Here is a 24,168-nt window from a genome sequence, read left to right as displayed (position 1 = left end):
TGGTAATAGGGGTCAGTAATGGGGTAATTGAGGTGATTAATGGGGTAATTAGAGTCATTAATGGGGAAATGGGGTAATTAATGGGGTAATTAGACTCGGTAATGGGGTAATTAGAATCATTAATGGAGGTAATTGGGGTCATTACAGAGGTAATTAGAGTCATTAATGGGGTAAATGGGGTCATTAATGGGGTCATTGGGGTCATTAATGGGGTAATTGGGGTCATTAATGGGGTAATTAGAGTCATTAATGGGGTAAATGGGGTTATTAATGGGGTAATTAGACTCGTTAATGAGGTAATTAGAATCATTAATGGAGGTAACTGGGGCTCATTACGGAGATAATTAGAGTCATTAATGGGGTAATTGGGGTCATTAATGGGGTTATTGGGGTCTTTAATGGGTTAATTAGGGTCATTAATAGGACTAATTAATTAATTAATCAATTAACATCACCACAACCATCCCTCAGCAATTCCCATCCCTAAAAAAAACCCCGCGGGAATTTTTCACTCCGCAAACAAAAAAAAAAAAAATCCGCCAGCAATTCCCACCTTCTCCAACCCCATAATTACCCCAATTAACGAGCTAATTAAGGGCCTAATTAATCACCTTGGCCAGCAGCTGCCGGAGCTGGAGGCTGCGGGAATCACCGGAACAGGAACCGAGCACGGGAATGACGGCGGTGCAGACACAGCGCCCATCGGGGGGCCGAGCGCAGCACCTGCCAGCCCTCCTCGGGCCGCTGCAGCAGCGTCTGAAAAACGAGAAAAAATCATCAAAAAATTCCTAAATCCCATCCCAAAAAAATTCCCAATTTTTTTCCCATTTTTCCTATTTTTTTCCTATTTTTTTCCCATTTTTTTCGCATTTTTTTCCTATTTTTTTCTCATTTTTTCCTCATTTTTTCTCCATTTTTCCTCCTTTTTTTCTCCATTTTTCCTCCATTTTCTCCTCATTTTCCCCCCCATTTTTCCCAATTTTTTATGATTTTTCCCCATTTTTTTCTCCCATTTTTTCCCATTTTTTCCCCATTTTTTCTCCCATTTTTCTCTCCCTGCACACACAGCGCCCATCGGGGGCCGAGCGCAGCACCTGCCAGCCCTCCTCGGGCCGCTGCAGCAGCGTCTGAAAAACGGGAAAAAATCATCAAAAAATTCCTAAATCCCATCCCAAAAAAATTCCCAATTTTTTTCCCATTTTTCCTATTTTTTTCCTATTTTTTTCCCATTTTTTCCTATTTTTTTCCCATTTTTTCCTCATTTTTCCTCCCTTTTTCTCCATTTTTCCTCATTTTTCCTCATTTTTTCCTCCATTTTCTCCTCATTTTCCCCCCCATTTTTCCCATTTTTTTTTATGATTTTTCCCCATTTTTTTCTCCCATTTTTTCCCATTTTTTCTCATTTTTTCTCCCATTTTTCTCTCCCTGCACACACAGCGCCCATCGGGGGCCGAGCGCAGCACCTGCCAGCCCGCCTCGGGCCGCTGCAGCAGCGTCTGAAAAACGGGAAAAAATCACAAAAAATTCCTAAATCCCATCCCAAAACATCCCACAAAAAATTCCCAATTTTTTCCCATTTTTTCGCATTTTTTTTCCTATTTTTTTCCTATTTTTTTCTCATTTTTTTCCTATTTTTTTCCTATTTTTTTCCCATTTTTTCCTCATTTTTTCCTCATTTTTCCTCCATTTTTCCTCCATTTTTCCTCCATTTTCTCCTCATTTTCCCCCTCATTTTTCCCAATTTTTTCTCATTTTTTTCCCTTTTTTTTCTCATTTTTTCTCCCATTTTTCTCTCCCTGCACACACAGCGCCCATCGGGGGCCGAGCGCAGCACCTGCCAGCCCTCCTCGGGCCGCTGCAGCAGCGTCTGAAAAACGGGAAAAAATCATCAAAAAATTCCTAAATCCCATCCCAAAAAAATTCCCAATTTTTCCCCTTTTTTCCTATTTTTTTCCTATTTTTTTCCTATTTTTTCCTATTTTTTTCGCATTTTTTCCTATTTTTCCCCATTTTTCCTCCATTTTTCCTCCATTTTTCCTCCATTTTTCCTCCTTTTTTTCTCCATTTTCTCCCCATTTTTTCCTATTTTTTCCCCCCATTTCTTCCTATTTTTCCCCCTTTTTTCCCCATTTTTTCTCATTTTTTAATCATTTTTTCCCATTTTTTTCTCTTTTTTTCCCCATTTTTTAATCTTTTTTTTCCCATTTTTCCTCCATTTTTTCCTCAATTTTTCCTCCTTTTTTCTCCATTTTCTCCTCATTTTTTCCCATTTTTTCCTTTTTTTCCCCCCATTTTTCTTCCATTTTTCTCCTATTTTTTCCCTATTTTTTTTTAATTTTTCCCCATTTTTCTCCTATTTTTTTCCCTATTTATTTTTATTTTTCCCCCATTTTTCCCCATTTTCCTCCCCATTTTCCCTTATTTTTCCCCCATTTTTTCCTCCCTTTTATTATCATTTTTTCTCATTTTTCTCCCATTTTTTCCTATTTTTTCCATTTTTTTTCTCAATTTTTTTCTCATTTTTTTTCCCATTTTCCCCCAATTTTTTTCCCCATTTATTCCCATTTTTTCACCATTTTTTCCCGGATTTCCCCCCATTTATTCCTATTTTTTTCTAATTTTTCCGCCATTTTTTTTCTATTTTTTCTTCCATTTTTCTCCCATTTTTTTGCCCATTTATTCCCATTTTTTCACCATTTTTTCCCATTTTTATCATTTTTTCTCCCATTTTTTTCCTCATTTTTCCCCATTTTTCTTCCATTTTCCCCCCATTTTTTCCTCATTTTTCTCTCATTTTTTCCTCATTTTTCTCCCATTTTTTTCTCCCATTATTTCCTATTTTTTCCCCATTTTTTCTCATTTTTTTCCCCCTCAGGAAAAATTCCATTCCCCGCCTGATGACGTCACAACCGCGCTGACGTCACAACCCTTAAAAATAATAATTTTTTTTTTCCAAACAGCCCCAAAATCGCCCTTTTTCCACCCAACTAAAATAAAAAATAAAATAAAATAAAAAATAAAATTAAATTAAAATCCCCGCAGCCCCTCCCCCACCCAGCGGAGCCGCCGCGAATCCTTAATTAGGGAAGAATTAATGAATAATTAATGAATAATTCATGAATAATTCATGAGAGCTGGGGGAAAAAAGGGAATTTTTTCAGGGAATTTTGGGGATTTTTTGGAAGGAAAAAGGGAATTTTTTCATGAAATTTTTGGGATTTTTTTGGATTTTTTAGGGGAAAAAAAGGAGAAATTTCCCAGGGATTGGAACCCCAAAATCCCAAATTTTTTCCTCCCCAAATTCCCAATTTTTTTTCCCCTCAAATCCCAACTTTTATCCCCAAATCCCCCAAATTTTTCCCTCCAAAAAAACCCCAAAATCCCGAAAAAAACCCCCCAAAAAAACCTTAAAAACTCCCGGGGTTTTTTTTTATTTTTGGAGGTTTTTTTTCCTTTTTTTCCCTTTTTTTTTCTTTTTTTTTCTTTTTTTCCCCCTTTTTTTTCCTTTTTTTCCCCTTTTTTCCCCTTTTTTTTTTGCTTATTTTTTGCTTTTTTTTTGCCCTTTTTTTTGCTTTTTTTTTGGTTTTTTTGCTTTTTTTTGCTTTTTTTTGCTTTTTTTTGCTTTTTTGGTTTTTGCTTTTTTGGTTTTTATTTTTTTCCTTTTTTTTTTCTTTTTTTTTCCTTTTTTTTTCCTTTTTTTTTTTTTTTCCCCAGCGCCGCTTCCCGGTGATTAATGAGGGACAAGGGTGGTTAATGAGGCGCTAATTAACGTAATTAATCCGCGGCGTTGATTGACAGCTGGGATGAGGACTGGGAGGGGGTTGGGAATGAGGTCCCAAAATTCCAAAAAAAAACCCCAAAAAACCCCAAAAAAATCCCAAAAAACCCCCCAAAAATTCAAAAAAATAATAAAAAAATGCGAAAAATTCCCGCAAAAAATCCCCCCCTAAATACCAAAAAAATATCCCAAAAAATCCCCAAAACCCCACAAAAAATTTTAAAAAAAGTTTTAAAAAAGCCCCAAAATACCCAAAAATATCCCCAGAAAAAAACCCAAAATCACCCCAAAACCCCCCCAAAAAAACCCCCAAAATTCAAAAAAATATAATTAAAAAAAAAGCCAAAAATCCCCGCAAAAAATCCCCCCCCAAAATAAAAAAAATAATTTAAAAAAATCCCAAATACCCCAAAATATCCCCCAAAAAATCCCAAAAGTCCCACTAAAAAAAATCCCCCAAAATAATAAAAAATTTCCTAAATACCCAAAAATATCCCCCCCAAAAAACCCAAAAAAATCCCAAAAAATCCTCAAAAAATCCCCAAAATCCCCCCCAAAAAATCCCTAAAATCCCCCAAAAATAATTTTAAATTCCCCCCCAAATATCCCTAAAAAATCTCCCCAAAACCCCCCAAAAAATCCAAAAAAATCCAAAAAAATCCAAAAAAATCCCAAATTTTATCCCCTCCCCTCCCCCCCCCCAAAAAAAAAAAAAAATCCTAAAATCGGGATTTTTAACCCCAAAATCCCCGTTCCCATTTTAGGAATTTTTAGGGAAAATTTGGGGGATTTTGGGGGGGGTCCCCAAAAATTTTTTGGGGGGGTCTCGTGACACCGGAAATGGCCGGGGGGTGGGGGAGGGGCGCCCCTCCCCCACCTCTGCCGCATCTCCCGCGCCTTTAAAAAAAAAAAAAAAAAGGGAAAAACACAAAAAAAAAAAATTTTAAAAAAATTTTAAAATCAACTAAAAGTCCCCCCCAAAAAATCCCCAAAAAAAGGTAAAAATATTTTTAAAATCCCCCAAAAAATCCCCCCAAAAATCCCTAAAACATCCTAAAAAAACCCCCAAAAAATCCTTAAAAAGTCCCTTAAAAACCCTAAAAAAAATCCCAAAAAAGCCCTCAAATAACCCCAAGAAATCCCAAAAAAACCCCGAAAAAAACCACTTAAAATAAAAATAAATAATACAAAAAATACCCAAAAAAATCCCTTAAAAATCCCCCCAAAAAACAAAAAAACACTAAAAACAAAACTAAAAAATCCCCCAAAAATCCCTAAAAAATCCCCAATAAATCCCCAATAAACCCCGAAACCCGCAAAAAAAACCCCAAAAAACCCCAAAACCAAAACAATCCCAAAAAAACCCCCAAAACCCACTAAAAACAAAAATAAAAATTAAAAAAAATCCCCCAAAACCCCTAAAAAAACCCCCAAAAATCCCCAAAACCCCCCAAAAAATCCCAAAAATCCCCCCAAAAAACCCAAAAAATCCCCAAAATCCCCCAGAAAACCCACTAAAAACAAAAATAAAAATCCCCAAAAATCCCCCCAAAAACCCTCCAAAAAATCCCAAAAAATCCCCCAAAAACTCCCAAAAATCCCCCAAAAAGCCCCAAAAATCCTCAAAAATCCCCCAAAAATCCCAAAAAAGCCCTAAAAATCCCTAAAAACCCTAAAAAAACCCCCCCAAAACCCCAAAAAACCCTAAAAAAGCCCCAAAAATCCCCCCAAAACCCCCTAAAAACCAAAAAAAAACCCGAAAAAAAACCCTAAAAAATCCCCCCCCAAAAAACCAAAAAATCCCCAAAAAATCCCTCCAAAACCCCCAAAACACCCCCAAAAAAACCCAAAAAATCCCCCAAAAATCCCCAAAAAATCCCAAAGAAACACTAAAAACCAAAATAAAAATCCCCCCCAAAAAACCCCAAAAAAATCCCAAAAAAACTCCCCAAAAACCCCTAAAAAAAACCCTAAAAACCCTTAAGAAAACCCTAAAAACCACCCAAAAAACCGAAAAAAAACCTAAAAAAAACCTTAAATAATCCCCAAAAACCCCCAAAAATCCCCCAAAAAATCCCAAAAAATCCCAAAAAAACCCCAAAAAATCCCTCCAAAACCCCCCAAAAAACCCCCAAAAAACCCTAAAAAACCCCAAAAAATCCCCCAAAAAATCCCCCAAAACCCAAAAAAACCCCAAAAAATCCCCCCAAAAACCCCCCAAAACCACTAAAAACCGAAATAAAAATCCCCCCAAAAACCCCCCAAAAAATCCCCAAAAACCCTAAAAAAACCTAAAAAAACCCTTAAAAAATCCCCAAAAACCCTCAAAAAATCCCCAAAAAACCCAAAAAATCCCCAAAAAACCCAAAAAAATCCCCAAAAAATCCCCTAAAACCAAAAATAAAAACCCCCAAACCCAAACCCGCCAGAAAAAAAAAAAAAATCCCCAGAAAAAAAAAAAAAAAAAAAAAAAATCCCAGTTCCCGATGTGGGAGCTCCGATTCTCTGAGGGGAGTGGGGGGGGGGGGGGGGGGGCGCGCGCACTCACGATTTTCTCCGAGGTTCCGGCTCGGGGCCCGGCGGTGCCGTTGAGGCCCACGAGGGCGGGCAGGGTCTGCGACATCCAGTTGGTGACCATGGCCATGGTGCTGAGCACGGCCCCGAGCTTCAATAACGGCACCGGCATCGCCGCCAGCCCATCACACACGGCAGCGGCCGCTGCCTGCGCCGGGATACCGGGAAAAAGCGACCGGGATACCGGGAAAAACCGACCGGGATACCGGGAAAAACCGATCGGGGCAACGGGGAAAGCAGAGCGGGGCAACGGGGAAAGCCGATCGGGGCAACGGGAAAAGCCGATCGCGATAACGGGGAAAGCCGATCGGGGCTACGGGAAAATCCGACCGGGATAACGGGAAAAGCCGATCGCGATACCGGGAAAAGCCGATCGAGATAACGGGAAAAGCCGATCGGGGCAACGGGAAAAGCCGACCGGGATAACGGGAAAAGCCGATCGGGATAACGGGGAAAGCCGATCGGGATACCGGGAAAGCCCGAGCGGGGCAATGGGAATCGGAACCGGGAAAGCGAAACGTGGGTGGGATAGGGAATCGGGGGTGGGAGAGGTAAAAATCTGCGAGGGTGGTACCGGAAACCGGAACCGGTACCGGGAATCGCCACCAGTACCGGGAATCGCCGAGGGTGGTACCGGAAACCGGAACCGGTACCGGGAATACGAACCGGTACCGGGAATCCCCGAAGGTGGCAGCGGGAACACGAACCGGTACCGGGAATCGCCACCGGTACCGGGAATCGCCGAAGGTGGTACCGGGAACACGAACCGGCACCGGGAACCGGAACCGGCACCGGGAACCGCCTCCGATGGTATCGGAATCGGGGTGGTACCGGTAAAATCCCCGAGGGTGGTAGCGGAAACCGGAACCGGTACCGGGAACACGAACCGGCACCGGGAATCGTCACCGGTACCGGGAATCACCGAAGGTGGCACTGGGAACCGGAATCGGCACCGGGAATCACCGAGGGTGGCAATGGGAAGCGGTACCGGTAAAACCCAGTCCAGTGGTACCTGGAACCGGAACCGGGAACACGGAGTGGTACCGGTAAAACCCTCTCTGGTAATACCGGAGGTGGTACCGGGAACCGGAACCGGGGATGGTAGCGGGAACCGGGGGTGGTACCGGGAACGCCCTCCGGTAATACCAGGAGTGACACCGGGAACCGGAACCGGTACCGGCAACCCCCTCCGGTGGGACCGGGAATGGCACCGGGAATGGGGGGGGTGGTACCGAGAACTGCGGATGGCACCGAGAACCGGGGGTGGCACCGGGAACCGGGGATGGCTCGATCAGAACCGAACCCGCCCCCCCCACGCGTTAAAAACGCGGCACCGGGAACCGGGAATGGCACCGGGTGCGATTCCCCGGGTTAAAAATGCGGTACCGGGAGATGGGGGTGGTACCGAAAAGCGGGGGTGGCACCGGGAACCGGGGGTGGCACCGGGAACCGGCACCGGCTCGATCAGAACCGATCCCTCCCCGCCTTAAAAACGCGGCACCGAAAAAAAAAACGGGAACGGCACCGAAAACCGGGAATGGCACCGGGAACCGGGACCGGTTCGCTCAGAGCTCCCCACGCCGGTTTTAAATCGGTACCGGGGGTGTCCCCGAACCCCCCCGGGAGTGTCCCCGGTACCGGGTGTCACCCCGCCCCCCCCGGGGGTGTCACCAACACCCGGTACCGGCCCGATCGGAGCTCCCCATCCCACCCCACCCCGGGTTTAAATCGGTACCGGGACCCCCCGAACCTCCCTCCCGGGGTGTCCCCGGTACCCCCCGAACCCCCCCCCCGGGGTGTCCCCGGTACCGGTGCCGGGTCCGGGCCCGCTCCGAGCTCTGAGCGGGGCCCGGGGCTGACGCGGCTCCGCTGGCCCGGGGCCAGCCCCGAACGGCCCCGAAACGGGGCGGGACCGGCACCGGCACCGGGGCGGGACTGGGGCGGGTTTAGGGGCGGGTTTAGGATGGGTTTAGGATGGGTTTGGGGCGGGTTCAGGATGGGTTTAGGGCGGGTTTAGGATGGGTTTGGGGTGGGTTTAGGGCGGCACCGGCACCGGCACCGGGGAGGGTTTAGGTTGGATTTAGGGGCGGGTTTAGGGCGGGTTTAGGGCGGGTTTAGGTTGGATTTGGGGCGGGACCGGCACCGGGAACGGGGCGGGTTTAGGGCGGGTTTAGGGCGGGTTTAGGGCAGGACCCGCACTGGGATTGGGGCCGGTTTAGGATGGGTTTAAAGCGGATTTAAGGCGGGTTTAGGGCCGGTTTAAGGCCGGTTTAAGGCGGGTTTAGGATGGGTTTGGGTTGGACTCCCCCCAAAACCCCCAGGACGCCCCAAAATCCCCCCCAGGCCCGCGCGGTTCGGAGCTTTTCGGGTGGAATTTTGGAGGCTTTTTTCTCCCAGTATCGCCCAGTTCAAACTGGGACTGTCCCCAGTGTCCCCAATTGTCCCCCAGTTCAAACTGGGACTGTCCCCAGTGTCCCCAATTGTCTCCCAGTGCACCCAGTTCAAACTGGGAGTGTCCCCAGTGTCCCCAATATCCCCCAGTTCAAACTGGGACTGTTCCCAGTACCTCCCAGTATCCTCCAGTTCAAACTGGGAGTGTCCACAGTGTCCCCAATTGTCCCCCAGTTCAAACTGGGAGTGTCCCCAGTTGTCCCCTAATCTCCCCCAGTGTCCCCAATATCCCCCAGTTCAAACTGGGACTGTCCCCAGTATCTCCCAGTATCCTCCAGTTCAAACTGGGAGTGTCCCCAGTGTCCCCCAGTTCAAACTGGGACTGTCCCAAATTGTCCCCAGTGTCCCCCAGTTCAAACTGGGACTGTCCCCAGTGTCCCCAATTGTCTCCCAGTGCACCCAGTTCAAACTGGGAGTGTCCCCAGTGTCCCCAATATCCCCCAGTTCAAACTGGGACTGTCCCCAGTGTCCCCAGTTATCTCCCAGTATCCCCCAGTTCAAACTGGGACTGTTCCCAGTACCTCCCAGTATCCTCCAGTTCAAACTGGGAGTGTCCCCAGTTGTCCCCCTAATCTCCCCCAGTGTCCCCAATATCCCCCAGTTCAAACTGGGACTGTCCCCAGTATCTCCCAGTATCCTCCAGTTCAAACTGGGACTGTCCCCAGTGTCCCCAGTGTCTCCCAGTATCCCCCAGTTCAAACTGGGACTGTCCCCAGTATCTCCCAGTATCCTCCAGTTCAAACTGGGAGTGTCCCCAGTGTCCCCCAGTTCAAACTGGGAGTGTCCCCAGTGTCCCCCAGTTCAAACTGGGGGTGTCCCCAGTGTCTCCCAGTATCTCCCAGTCCCCCCCAGTTTCCCCCTCCCCTCCCCCCTCTCGCTGTCCCCGTGTCCCTCTCCCCTCCCCCTCCCCCACGGCCACACCCAGCGCCATCCCCGAAATTCCCGAAATTCCCATAATTCCCGCCCCCATCCCCCACCTCCCCTCCCCCCCATCCCTTTCCAAAAACCACCCCCAAAATTCCCTAAAAAAATCCCCTTTAAAAAAAAAAATAATTAAAAAAAAAAATCCCCAAAATTTGGGGAGGGGTCGCTGGGGGAGGGGAGAGGATTCTGGGGGATTTTGGGGGGTTTTGGGTTTTTTTTGGGGGGGGGCGTGGTCTCATTTTTGTCCTCCCCCCTTCCCCATTTTTTTTTTTTTTTGGCTTTTCAAATCCACCAAAAATGCCCCAAAATTGCCCCGAATTCTGCAAATCTCCCCAAAAACGCTCCGAGATCCCCTCAAAACTCCCCCAAAATCCCCCAAAATTCCCCCAAATCCACTCAAAACTCCCCCAAATTTCCCTAAATTCCCCCCAAATTCTCCAAAATTTCCCCAAAATCCCCTCAAAACTCCCCCAAAATTCTCGAAAATTCCCCAAAATACCCCAAAATCCCCTCAAAACTCCCCCAAAATTCTCCAGAAATTCCCCCAAAATTCCCCCAAATCCCTTTGATCTGCGGGGAATTAATTCATTTGATCTGGGATTTAATTAATGGGAAATATGGGATTTATTAATAGGAAATATGGGATTTAATTAATGGGAAATTTATAAATTAATCCCAATAATAAATCCCATATTCCCTATTAATAAATCCCATATTTCCCCATTAATTAAACCCCATATTCCTATTTTTAAAAATTACCAAATCTCCATTAAATAAATCTGATTATTCCCTAATAAATCCAATCACATCCTATTAAATAAACCCCGAAATTCCCAATTTTAGCTTTTTTTTCCCCTCCGTTTTATGCTCAAAATCCCCCCCAAAACCCCAGATTTTTCCTTTTTTCCAATTTACTCCAAAAAAAATTAAAAAAAAAAAAAAGAAAAACCCAGATTTCCCAGAAATTCCACTGGAGAGGGATTTATTTTTGCAGGAAAAGAGCCGGGGCTTTACAGCATTTTTTGGGAATTTTCACACGGATCCAAGCTGGGAATTTTTTTGGGGGGGGAGATTTTCTGGGATTTTTTCACATTTTTTTTCCTTTTTTTTTTGGTTTTTTTGGTTTTGTTTTTTCCCCACCGAACGGAAGCGAAAACGACGACGGAACCGAAAAATCTCGGCAAAAAAAAAATCCACCCCAAATCCAACTTTTTTCACCCCAAAAACGAAAATTCCGGCAAAATTTTTTTTTTCCACCCCCTCCAGATTTCCCGGGAATTCACCCCAAAAAAATCTGGCAGGTTTTGGGGTTTTTTTTTTGTTGTTTTTTTTTTTTTTTTTTGGAAGTCCAAGCGACGTTGCCGGGAAAAATTCCCGGGAGAATCGGGACGGACACCGGGAGCTGCCTCGTTTTTGCTATTAATCAATTAAGGAATAATTAATTAATTAACGGCTTGGATCAAGCGGAGCCTTTGGATCGGGGTGGGGGGGGGGAGAAAAGGGGCGGGAATGAGTTAAATAAACATGCATGGGGTGGGGGAGGGGCCTTGGCTCGGCGTCGGGGGCCGCGGCAGCGCCGGTGGTGGCGGAGTCGTTGTCATTGTCATCGTTGGGCATTGTTGGTCATCCTCATCATCATTGGTGTCATCGTCCTTGTCATTGGTGTCGTTGTCATTGTCATTGTTGGGCACTGTTGGTCATCATCATCGTCATCGGTGTCGTTGTCATTGTCATCGTTGGGCACTGTTGGTCATCATCATCGTCATCGGTGTCACCGTTGTCATTGTCATTGTTGGGTATTGTCATTGTTGGTCAACATCATCATTGGGCATCGTCATCATCGGTGTCATTGTCACCGGTGTTGTCATCGTCATCGGTGTCATCATTGGGCATTGTTGGTCATTGTCATCGGTGTCACCGTTGTCATTGTTGGGTATCATCATCGTTGGCCAACATCATTGTTGGGCATTGTCATCGGTGTCATTGTCCTCGTCATTGGTGTCATCATTGGGCATCGTCATCAGTGTCATTGTCATCGTCATCGGTGTCACTGTCATCATTGGGCATTGTTGGTCATCGTCATCAGTGTCGCCGTTGTCATTGTTGGGTATCGTCATCGTTGGTCAACATCATCGTTGGGCATCGTCATCGGTGTCGTTGTCATCGGTGTCGTCATTGCAATCGTTGGTCATTGTCATCGTTGGGCATTGTTGGTCATCGTCATCGGTGTCATTGTCATTGTCATCACTGGGCATTGTCATCGTTGGGCATTGTTGGTCATTGTCATCATCATCGGTGTCATCATCATCGGTGTCATCATTGTCATCGTTGGGCATTGTCATCGTTGGGCATTGTTGGTTATTGTCATCGTCAATGGTGTCATCATTGTCATCTTTGGGCATTCTGGTCATCATCATCGGTGTCATCATTGGGCATCATCATTGGTGTCATTGCCATTGTCATTGTTGTTCGTCATCGTTGGGCATTGTTGGTCATCGTCATCGGTGTCATTGTCATTGTCATCACTGGGCATTGTCATCGTTCATCATCGTTGGTCATTGCTGGTCAACATCATCTTTGTCATTGTCACTGTCATCATTGGGCATCGTCTTTGTTGGCCATTGTCATCGTCATCAGTGCCATCGTCATCGGGGTCATTGTTGTCATGGCTGTCGTTGACATCGTTGTTGGTCATCGTCATCGTTAGTCATCATCATTGCTGGCCATTGTCATCGTTGGGCATTGTCATCGTCATCAGTGTCACTGTTGTCATTGTCATCGTTGGGCATTGTCATCAGTGTCGCCATCATCATCACCGTTGTCATTGTTACTGTCATTGTCATCACGGCCATTGTTGGTTATCACCACAGTCATTGTCACCATTGTTGGCCACTGTCATCATCTTACGGCCACTGCCATCGTTATTGTTGTCATTGGCATCGTTGTCATCACTGCCACCATCATTGTTGGCCGTTGTCATCATCGTGGTCATCGTTGTCATTGTCATCATTGTCATCGTTGTCATTGTCATCGTTGGCCATTGTCATTGTTGTCATTGTTGGCCATTGTCATCATTGTCATCGTTGTCATTGTCATCGTTGGCCATTGTCAATTGTTGTCAATGTCATTGTCATCGTTGACCATTGTCATCGTTGGCCATTGTCAATTGCTGTCATTGTTGTCATTGTCATCATTGTCATCGTTGTCATTGTCATTGTTGGCCATTGTCAATCGTTGTCATTGTCAACGTCATCGTTGTCATTGTTGGCCATTGTCATCGTTGTCATCGTTGTCATCGTCATCGTTGTCACCACCACCACCGCGGCCGCCGCGTTCCCGGCACCGCCGGGAGCCGGCTCCGGCCGCCCCGACATTCCCAAAAAAAAAAAAAGCGGGAATTCCCCGTTTTGGTTCCCGCCCGATCCGGGAGTTCCGGGAACGGCAACGGCACCAGGAGAGCGGGACGGGATTCCCGCGGATTCCGGAGATTTCCATGGAATTCCCGGGGATTCCGGAACGTTCCCCGTGGATTTCTGTGGATTCCTGAGGATTGCCGTGGATTCCTGAGGATTCCCAAGAATTCTCGTGGATTCCTGAAGATTTCTGGGAATTCCTGAGGATTCCCATGGATTTCCACGGATTCCAGAGGATTCCCAAGAATTCTTGGGGATTCCTGAAAATTTCTGAGAATTCCTGAGGATTCCTGGGGGATTTCCATGGATTCTTGTGGATTCCTGAGGATTCCAATGGATTCTTGAGGATTTCCATGGATTCCCACAAATTCCCATGGATTTCGGTGGATTCCTGAGGATTTCTGTGGATTCCTGTAGATTTCCATGGATTTCCATGAATTCCTGAGAATTCCTGAGGATTCCCATGGATTCCAATGGATTCCCACGAATTTCCATGAATTCCCTAGGATTCCCGAGGATTTCCATGGATTCCCACAAGTTTTCACTAATTCCTGAAGGATTCCTGAGGATTTCCATGGATTCCCACAAATTTTCATGAATTCCTGAAGAATTCCTGAGGATTCCAATGGATTCCCACAAATTCCCATGGATTCCCAGAAATTTCCATGGATTCCTGAGGATTCCCATGAGTTCCCAAGGATTCCTGAGGATTTCCAGGAATTCCCATGGATTCCTACGAATTCCTAAAGATTCCTGAGGATTCCCACAGATTCCCAAGGATTCCTGAGGATTTCCAATGGATTCCCACAAATTTCCACGAATTCCTGAAGATTCCTGAGGATTCCCACAGATTCCCAAGGATTCCTGAGGATTCCCATGGATTCCCACAAATTCCTGATGATTTCCACGGAATTCCCACAAATCCCCAAGAATCCCCAAATCCCCGTCACCCTTCAATCCACCCGTCCCCGCGGACTTCCCGCGCTTCTCCGCCGCCTTCCCCGAGGATTCCCGAAGATTCCCGAAGATTCCAGAGGATTCCCAAGGATTTCCCCCCCACCCCTGGAATTCCCTGGAATTCCCAGGGATTCCCCAGGGAATCCCCAGGGCTCGGGGTGCTGCCCAGGGGGCTTCACTCGGTGCGGAGGATGATGTGGATGCCGGATTCCGTGAACACGGGGCCGCTCATTTCGCCGGCGCGCAGAGCGAACGACGCGTCCTCGAACGCCTTCTGCATCTGCCCTGAGGAGGGAAAAAAATCCCGGAATTCCATCAGAGATTTGGGATTTTGGGGGGGGTTTTCCCAAAAAAAAATTGGGATTTGGGGGGTTTTTCCCCAAAAAAAATAGGGATTTCGGGGGGTTTTTCCCAAAAAAATGGGATTTTGGGGGGGTCTTCCCAAAAAAACTTGGGATTTGGGGGGGTTTTCCCCAAAAAAATGGGATTTGGGGGGTTTTTACCCCAAAAAATGGGATTTTGGGGGGTTTTCCCAAAAAAATTTGGGATTTCGGGGGGGGGTTTCCCCAAAAAAATGGGATTTTGGGGGGTTTTTCCCCCAAAAAATGGGATTTTGGGGGGTTTTTCCCAAAAAAAAAAGGGATTTTGGGGGGGTTTTCCCAAGAAATATTTGGGATTTTGGGGGGTTTTTCCCCCAAAAAATGGGATTTTGGGGGGTTTTCCCAAAAAAACTTGGGATTTGGGGGGGTTTTCCCAAAAAAACTTGGGATTTGGGGGGGGTTTCCCAAAAAAAAATGGGATTTGGGGGGTTTTTCCCCCAAAAAATGGGATTTTGGGGGGTTTTCCCAAAAAAATTGGGATTTCGGGGGGGGTTTTCCCCAAAAAAAAGGGATTTTGGGGGGGTTTTCCCAAAAAAACTTGGGATTTGGGGGGGTTTTCCCCCAAAAAAATGGGATTTGGGGGGTTTTTCCCCAAAAAAATGGGATTTTGGGGGGTTTTCCCCCAAAAAATTGGGATTTCGGTGGGTTTTTCCCCCAAAAAATGGGATTTTGGGGGGGTTTTCCCAAGAAAACTTGGGATTTGGGGGGGTTTTTCCCAAAAAGAAAGGGATTTCGGGGGGGTTTTCCCCCAAAAAATGGGATTTTGGGGGGTTTTTCCCAAAAAAAAAGGGATTTGGGGGGGGTTTTCCCAAAAAAAAAGGGATTTTGGGGGGGTTTTCCCAAGAAAATTTGGTATTTGGGGGGAGTTTCCCAAAAAAATTTGGGATTTGGGGGGGTTTTCCCAGAAAAAATTTGGGGTTAGGGGTAATTTTCCTAAAAAAATTTGGGATTTGGGGGGGTTTTAAAAAAAAAAAAATTGGGATTTCAGGGGGTTTTCCCCCCAAAAATTTGGGATCTGGGGGGTTTTCCCCAAAAAAATTTGGGATTTCGGAGGATTTTCCCCAAAAAAATTGGGATTTTGGGGGTTTTCCCAAAAAAAATTTGGATTTCAGGGGGTTTTCCCAAAAAAAATTGAGATTTCGAGGGGGGGGGGGGTTTCCCCCAAAAAAATATGGCATTTGGGGGGTTTCCCAAAAAAAAATTGGGATTTGGGGGGGTTTCCAAAAAAAATTGGGATTTGGGGGGCTTTCCTCAAAAAAATTTGGGTTTTGGGGGGGTTTTCCCAAAAAAATTTGGATTTCAGGGGGTTTTTCCCCCAAAAAATTTGGGATTTGGGGGGGTTTTCCAAAAAAAATTTGGGATTTGGGAGTTTTCCCCCCCAAAAAAAATTAATTTGGGATTTTAAGTGGGGGTTTGATATGGAATTGGTTGTGGTGGATCGATCCCAATTGGAATTTTTGGGGATAAATCCCCTGGATTTTGGATTTTTTGGGGGTTTTTGGGGGATTTTTTTGGGGATAAATCCTGGATTTGTTTCTTTTGGGATAAATCCTTTGGATTTGGGATTTTTTGGGGGGATTTTTTTGGGGCTGAATCCCCTGGATTTTGGATTTTTTGGGGGGATTTTTTTGGGGATAAATCCTGGATTTGTTTCTTTTGGGATAAATCCTTTGGATTTGGGATTTTTTGAGGGGATTTTTTGGGCTGAACCTCCTGGATTTTGGATTTTTTGGGGGTTTTTTGGGGATTTTTTTGGGGATAAATCCTGAATTTGTTTCTTTTTTGGATAAATCCTTTGGATTTGGGATTTTTTGAGGGGATTTTTTGGGCTGAATCCCCTGGATTTTGGATTTTTTGGGGATTTTTTGGGGGATAAATCCTGGATTTGTTTCTTTTGGGAGAAATCCTTTGGATTTGGGATTTTTTGGGGGGATTTTTTTGGGGCTGAATCCCCTGGATTTGGGATTTTTTTGGGATTTTTTTGGGGGATAAATCCTGAATTTGTTTCTTTTGGGATAAATCCTTTGGATTTGGGATTTTTTGGGGGGATTTTTTTGGGGCTGAATCCCCTGGATTTTTGGGGGATTTTTTGGGGGATAAATCCTGGATTTGTTTCTTTTGGGATAAATCCTTTGGATTTGGGATTTTTTGAGGGGATTTTTTGGGCTGAATCCCCTGGATTTTGGATTTTTTGGGGATTTTTTGGGGATTTTTTGGAGGATAAATCCTGAATTTGTTTCTTTTGGGATAAATCCTTTGGATTTGGGATTTTTTGGGGGGATTTTTTTGGGGCTGAATCCCCTGGATTTTGGATTTTTTGGGGATTTTTTGGGGGATAAATCCTGGATTTGTTTCTTTTGGGATAAATCCTTTGGATTTGGGATTTTTTGAGGGGATTTTTTGGGCTGAATCCCCTGGATTTTGGATTTTTGGGGGGTTTTTGGGGGATTTTTTTGGGGGATAAATCCTGAATTTGTTTCTTTTGGGATAAATCCTTTGGATTTGGGATTTTTTGGGGGGATTTTTTTGGGGCTGAATCCCCTGGATTTTGGATTTTTTGGGGATTTTTTTGGGGATAAATCCTGAATTTGTTTCTTTTGGGATAAATGCTTTGGGTTTGGGATTTTTTGGGATTTTTTTGGGGGCTGAACCCCTCACCTCTCCCAAAAGCTCCCAGGTCCCCTCCAGCCTTGGCTGAGCTGCAGTCGCTGAACTGAGAAGCCAAAGACTCAAAATCCTCCTCCCCTGATTTGATCTTCTGGATGTAACCTGGAAAAAAAAATCCCAAATTAAAAATAAAAAAATTACAAGAAATTCCAAGAATTCTCTGGAAAAGGAGACTCAGCCCCAAAATCAACATTCAGGTTTTTTTTCCTCCTCAAAAAAATCTCAATTTCTATTTTTTTTCTCCACTGAAAAAATCATAATTCCCTTTTTTCTCTTCCCAAAAAATCACCATTCTCTTATTTTCCTAAAAAAAAATCGCCATTCCCACTTTTTTCCCTAAAAAAAATCACCATTCCCAGGTTATTTTCCCAAAAATTACCATTCTTACTTTTTTTTTCTCAAAAAAATCCTCATTCCCAGAGTTATTTTCCAAAAAAAAAGTTGCCATTCCCAATTTTTTTCTTAAAAAAAAAAAAAATCATCATTCCCAATTTATGTGTTTTTAATAATAATTAAATAAAAATTAAATGCAAATATATGTTAAAAAAACCCACAAAAATCCAAATGATCCCAAAAAACCCAAAAACCCCAACTCCAAACCCTCCAAAAATCCCCAAAAATTCCAAAAAAATTCCTAAAATTTCCCAGAATCCTCCTCACCATTGACGAACTTCAAACAATATTTTCACCTTATCTTCCTACACCTCAATTACCATAAATAATACCTAAAAAATTACTTTAAAAACCCAAAAAATCCCAAAACCCCAACTCCAAACCCTCCAAAAATTCCCCCCAAAAAATCCCCAAAATTTCCCAGAATCCTCCTCACCACTGATGAGCTTCAAACATTATTTTTACCTTATGCTCATTCACCTCAATTACCATAAATAATACCTAAAAAATTACTTTAAAAACCCAAAAACCCCAAAAATCTCAAACCCCAAATCCCAAAAAATCCCAAAAAATTTCCCAGAATCCTCCTCACCATTGACGAGCTTCAAACAATATTTTCACCTTATCTTCCTACACCTCAATTACCACAAACAATACCTAAAAAATTACTTTAAAAACCCAAAAAATCCCAAAACCCCAACTCCAAACCCTCCAAAAATCCCCAAAAATTCCCAAAAAAATTCCCAAAAATTTCCCAGCATGCCCCTCTCACCGTTGACGAGCTGCAGCGCCTCCTCCTTGGTGCGGGTGATGCGCTCCTGCCTCCAGCTGGACGGGCGCCGTGATTGGCTGTGCTTGACCAACAGGTGAGAGCAACGCACGCGACACGGCTCCGCCCTCCCCGCCCCGCTCGGCCTCTCCCATTGGCTGGCGTTCGTCAGGTGGTTGAAGTAGTACACGCGGCCTATCGATGGATTATCGGTTATTGATCAGTGATCGGGTATCGATTTATGGTGAAAAATCGGGTTATTGATATAAAATCCCAGTTTATCCACCCCAAAAATCCATTGAGGGGCTCCACAGGTTCACAGTTACCACGTGGTTGAAGTAGTACACGCGGCCTATTGATCAGTTATTGATTATTGATCGGTTATTTGTTACCAATTGGTATAAAAAAATGCAGGTTATTGGCATCAAATCCCAGCTTATCCACCCCAAAAATCTGATTATGGACTCCATAGGTTCACATTTACCGGGTGGTTGAAGTAGTACACGCGGCCTATTGATCAGTTATCGATTATTGATCGGTTATTGGTTACCGATTGGTATCAGAAATGCAGGTTATTGACATAAAATCCCAGTTTATCCACCCCAAAAATCCAATTATGGACTTCACAGGTTCACATTTACCGGGTGGTTGAAGTAGTACACGCGGCCTATTGATCAGTTATCGATTATTGATCGGTTATTGGTTACCGATTGGTATCAGAAATGCAGGTTATTGACATAAAATCCCAGTTTATCCACCCCAAAAATCCAATTATGGACTTCACAGGTTCACATTTACCGGGTGGTTGAAGTACTACACACATCCTATTGATCTATTATCGGTTATTGATCAGTGATCGGTTATCGATTTCTACTGAAAAATCGAGTTATTTGCACTGAAACCCAGCTTAGCCGGCCCAAAAATCCAATTATGGATTCCACAGGTTCACATTTACCGGGTGGTTGAAGTAGTACACGCATCCCAGAATCTTATTGATCAATTATTGGTTATTGATCACTGATCGGTTACTGATTGATGCTGACAAAGAACATTATAAAGCCCGAAAAACAGGTTATAGACCCTAAAATCCGGTTTGCTGACCCCAAAAATCAACTTCTGACCCCCCAAAAACCTCCCCAATTATTGCTGGGGGGTGACGCCCCCTCAAATTCCCCTCATGAGTGGGACCCTCACCCCAAAATTCCCCTCAATTTGGGGAGGATCCTCTTCCCTGAGGCCATGACCCCCTCAGGACACCCCTAAATTCGGGATCCCTCCCAAAATTCCCCTCATGGATTTGACGATTCCCCCAATTTCCCCTCACGGAGGTTCCTCCATCTCAACTGTGGGGTCTCCCTTTACCTGAGGCCGTGACCCCCTAAAATTCCCCTCATGGAGTTGAAGACCCCCGCAAAATTCCCCAAAAATGGGGGTCCATCCTTCCCTGAGGTGATGACACCCTCAGGACACCCCTAAATTGGGGATCCCCCCAAAATTCCCCTCATGGAGTTGACGATTCCCCCAATTTCCCCTCACGGAGGTTCCTCCATCTCAACTGTGGGGTCTCCCTTTACCTGAGGCCATGACCCCCCAAAATTCCCCTCACGGAGCTGACGACGCCCCCAAACCCTCTAAATTGGGGTGTCCTCTTTTCCCTGAAGCCATGACCCCCTCAGGACCCTCCTCAATTCGGTGCCCCCCCCTCAAATTCCCCTCACGCATCTCTCCCCACCCCCCCCACGCCCCCTCATCCCTTCCAAATCCCAACACCGCGGCCCTCACTCCCTTTTCCCACCTCCCACATCCCCGCCGCTCCTTCCCCGCGTTCCTCCCGGTCCCCCCCGGCCGTCCCCCGCCCTCAGGCCCTCACCGGAGCTGCGGCTCATGCGCTTCTCCCACCCCGCGGGCAGCTTCTCCTCCTCCGCCATCTTCCCTTCCCTCTGCCCGCCCTGCGCTGCCCGCCCACACCGGATCGCCGAGGGGCGGGGCAAACGCGCCCTGCTCGCGCTTCCATTGGTCAGCAGGGACGAGACGCCCCTCTCTTCGCAATCCCATTGGTGGAGCCTCCCGTCAATCAAGCAGGCGGTGAAGCCGAGAAGCACGCGGGAAAAGTGGGACGGTGGCCGCGCGTGGACAAGTTTAACGGGAAGGCAAAGCCGCAGTTCTGCCTCTCCCGTACTCGGTTAGGGCATCTCGGTCCCACCGGAACCACGAAATAACCGGAGACTCCAAACGCAGATTTATTATAAATAAATTCAAGCTCCAGAACCCGCCCGGGCGGTTGAAAGCCTCAACGTGGCGCCGGTTTGGTCACAGCCGGTATTGCAGGGGGAGAAGTGGGCTTGAGGAGGAGAACGAGGGGACACCGGGTCGTTCATCCCCGTCTCATCCTCAGCAGGAATTCAGGACAAGGGGGGATTGGTGGATTTTGGGGAGGGGGCCGAGGGGTGCGGAGCCCTTCGGAGCTTTCCCGGGATCCCTAAAGGGCCTCCCGGTACTTCCTGGGCCTTCCCGGTGCCTCCAAAACATCCCCGGTACCTCCAGGCCGCCATTGCGATGAGCTCGGAAGTGACATTGATACGTAAAGGAAGTGACGTCAAGCACACAGTTGTTGCCTGGTAACGGCGTCTGTTGATAGCAACGGCCAAGATGGCGGGGGGAGCGGCCTGGGGTCCCCCACGGGTGGGTACTGGGGGCAACTGGGAGCTACTGGGAGGGCACTGGGAGTTACTGGGAGCTACTGGGAGGGCACTGCGGGTCACTGGGAGTTACTGGGAGCGCTCTTTGGGTTCCAGAGGGAATCTCTGAGGTTCCATGAGCGGCTCTGAGGGGTCACTGGCGAAGATGTATTCAGTGTTCCCAGTATTCCCAGTATAACTCACTCTCTATCCTGGCCTGCATACCCAGGATGTCTTTCAGAGTATTCCCAGTATAACTCACTCTCTAAACAAGGCTGTATTCCCAGCATTTCAGTCCCAATATTCCCAGTATTCCCAGTATAACTCACGCTTTATCCAGGGCTGTATTCCCAGCATTTCTTTCCCAGTACTGGGAATAGTGGGAATCAAATCCTGGCCGCCCATCCAGTGCTGTGCCTGCTCCCGTTCCAAATGGACCGGGACAGCCGGGACCTCGTTCAATCCTGGCTTCTCTTGGAGCGCCAAACGCCTCCTCGGGACTGCTCCCGGCTCCTGGGCCGGGGGGTTCGGTTCGGAAGGGCCCCGTCCGCACCGGGGGATCCCGGGGGGAGTCAGGGTGAGCCCCCTCCCCGGCGGGGTGTCCCGGGGCAGAGGGAGAGAAAAAAGAGGAAGATGAGGAGGAGGAAGAAGGGGGAGAGGGTTTGAGAGGAGGGGAAGCCCAAATCCGTGCTGTGCGCGGAGCTCCGACAGTGTGAGCACGGGGCAGAGGAGGCGATTTCCGGGCATTCAATCACCTCGGCCCCGCCACTCTTCCCCGGGGCCGAACCGGGGAAAAGGAGATGTCGGCAAGATTGGAAAAGCCGCCGAAAATCGCACCCGTGGGATCGGTGTCGGCGTCGTGCGCGGGCATCCCACTGGAGCGAGCGGGCTCCTTGCTGTGCCGCCCTCACTTTGCAGCCATATTGAGAAGGTCGGGGAGCGGCACCCGAGCCGCCATCTTGGGAGTGACACCTGAGCGGCCATCTTGGGCGAGGCACCCGAGCCGCCATCTTGAGAGTGACACCCGAGCCGCCATCTTGAGAGTGACACCCGAGCCGCCATCTTGGGCGAGGCACCCGTGCCGCCATCTTGGGAGCGGCACGCGCGCAGTACCGCGCTCTGCCCACAGGGTGGCGCTTGGGAGACAGGCAAGGGATGGAATAAAAGAGAAAATCCCGCAGAATGAGCGCCCCAAAAAACCCCGAGCAGAACTGAGAAACCTCCGGCCTCTGTGTGAGGGCAAAGGGTGTGCGTTAGCAATCGATCGCCGATCAATCGATCGGCAGGCATTAGCAATCGATCGCCGAGCTAATCGATCGGCAGGCATGAGCAGTCGATCGCCGAGCTAATCGATCGGCAGGCATGAGCAATCGATCACCGATCTAATCGATCGGCAGGCATGAGCAATCGATCGCCGATCTAATCGATCGGCAGGCATTAGCAATCGATCGCCGATCTAATCGATCGGCAGGCATGAGCAGTCGACCGCCGATCTGATCGATCGGCAGGCATGAGCAATCGATCGCCGAGCTAATCGATCGGCAGGCATCACCAGTCGATCGCCGAGCTAATCGATCGGCAGGCATTGGCAATCGATCGCCGAGCTAATCGATCGGCAGGCATGAGCAATCGATCGCCGAGCTAATCGATCGGCAGGCATGAGCAATCGATCGCCGAGCTAATCGATCGGCAGGCATGAGCAATCGATCGCCGAGCTAATCGATCGGCAGGCATGAGCAATCGATCGCCGATGTAATCGATCGGCAGGCATGAGCAATCGATCACCGAGCTAATCGATCGGCAGGCATGAGCAGTCGATCGCCGATCTAATCGATCGGCAGGCATGAGCAATCGATCGCCGATCTAATCGATCGGCAGGCATGAGCAATCGATCGCCGATCTAATCGATCGGCAGGCATGAGCAATCGATCGCCGATCTAATCGATCGGCAGGCGTGAGCAATCGATCGCCGATCTAATCGATCGGCAGGCGTGAGCAGTCGATCGCCGATCTAATCGATCGGCAGGCATGAGCAGTCGATCGCCGATCTAATCGATCGGCAGGCATTAGCAGTCGATCGCCGAGCTAATCGATCGGCAGGCATTAGCAGTCGATCGCCGATATAATCGATCGGCAGGCGTTAGCAGTCGATCGCCGATCTGATCGATTGGCAGTAGCGCTCAATCGATCGCCGATATAATCGATCGGCAGGCATGGGCACTCGAGCCCCCGCGCCACCCGCAGCCGGTGCACACGAACATCGCCGCCATCGAGGCCACGCCCACTCGCCGTCATCGAGGCCACGCCCACCCGCTCTCTCGCCGCTGTTGCCGCCCGGCTCCAGCATCGACAGCGAAAGCTCCAGCTCCGGGCACGGCGCCCTCGTGCCTCACCTGCCCCCCGAGGGAGGAGCAACGCCCCCGACAGCGGCTCCGAATCGCCCGCAGACGGAGCCGCCCCGGAGCCGTTCCCGCACAGCCCGTGCGGCGTTCGGACCTCACGAAGTCACGGAACCAAAGGAAAAAAATGCGCTTATTCTGAAATAAATAATGGCAAGGACATCAGCTCCCGTTTATAACGCCTTTATTGAAAAATCAGCTCTGGGTGGGAGCCCGACGGGTCCCGTGCAGCCCCAGTGCTCCCCATAGATGATCCACATAACAAAAAAAAAAAAAATAAAAGTTTCAGCTTTGCTGTGCAATAGAGCAGAGCTTTCTCTCACAGAACTCCCACAAAACTCACGTTTCGGCTCCTAGTCCAGGGGTGTCACGTCGATCGGGTGCTGTTCAGGTCATGGTGACAAGGCAGGAGGGTCCTGGTTGGCGATTTCATCTTTTTCGCTGTTTTTATTACTTGGGAGTACCAATTTTGATTTCGATCTTATATTGGCTCGTTGTTTTTATGGGTTTTTTTATTACTCAGTTGTGTTCCATAAGCACTTGCGGCCTTCTCATTTGTTAGGCGCGATTTTGGGAGCAGCGAAGGCGTCACCGACGGGGAGGGAAAGGGCAAAACGGCAAGACAATTCCAGGGAGTGGGGATCAGAACAAAACAGCAACAATTAACATAAAAAACAGGGTGTTTTCCACAGTTAACAGAACATTAACGGAACAAACAGGAGCAGCCTCTGGCTCAGCCTCCTCCGGGCTGAACAGGCCGAGACCCCTCAGCCATTCCCGGTGTG

General features: G+C 47.3%; 2 protein-coding genes across 2 annotated transcripts in view; both read right to left on the bottom strand.

Annotated features, from left to right (window-relative positions):
- Positions 1 to 6,464, bottom strand: part of OLFM2 (olfactomedin 2) — a 9,802-nt gene extending 3,338 nt beyond the window's left edge. The window contains 4 exon segments of the mRNA XM_088154909.1: positions 724 to 756; positions 1,065 to 1,127; positions 1,682 to 1,867; positions 6,327 to 6,464. Of these exon segments, the coding sequence (XP_088011035.1) occupies positions 724 to 756; positions 1,065 to 1,127; positions 1,682 to 1,867; positions 6,327 to 6,464 (420 nt within the window).
- A 4,228-nt stretch (positions 6,465 to 10,692) lies between these two features.
- On the bottom strand, positions 10,693 to 20,293 carry PIN1 (peptidylprolyl cis/trans isomerase, NIMA-interacting 1). Its single transcript, XM_088154946.1, has 4 exons — positions 20,177 to 20,293; positions 18,310 to 18,501; positions 17,136 to 17,246; positions 10,693 to 14,382 (listed from the first exon to the last, which is right to left on the bottom strand). Exons 1-4 carry the CDS (start codon positions 20,232 to 20,234, stop codon positions 14,273 to 14,275), a joined length of 471 nt encoding a protein of 156 aa, XP_088011072.1. The 5' UTR covers positions 20,235 to 20,293; the 3' UTR covers positions 10,693 to 14,272.
- Positions 20,294 to 24,168: the final 3,875 nt, after the last annotated feature.

This window comes from Sturnus vulgaris, chromosome 33 (genome assembly GCF_052056855.1).
Source record: "Sturnus vulgaris isolate bStuVul1 chromosome 33, bStuVul1.hap1, whole genome shotgun sequence".
In the NCBI taxonomy this organism is placed as follows: Eukaryota; Metazoa; Chordata; class Aves; order Passeriformes; family Sturnidae; genus Sturnus; species Sturnus vulgaris.
The sequence above is the reverse complement of the archived record's forward strand: the minus strand, read 5'-3'. Positions and strand labels throughout refer to the sequence as shown.

Excerpts from the sequence above, each read along its gene's own strand:
- PIN1 (XM_088154946.1), bottom strand. The coding sequence starts at position 20,234 with ATGGCGGAGGAGGAGAAGCTGCCCGCGGGGTGGGAGAAGCGCATGAGC. Across the intron at positions 18,502-20,176 it reads GCGCATGAGCCGCAGCTCCG|GCCGCGTGTACTACTTCAAC; the intron begins GTGAGGGCCTGA and ends ATCCATCGATAG. Across the intron at positions 14,383-17,135 it reads CCTGGGAGCTTTTGGGAGAG|GGCAGATGCAGAAGGCGTTC; the intron begins GTGAGGGGTTCA and ends TTCCCTCCTCAG.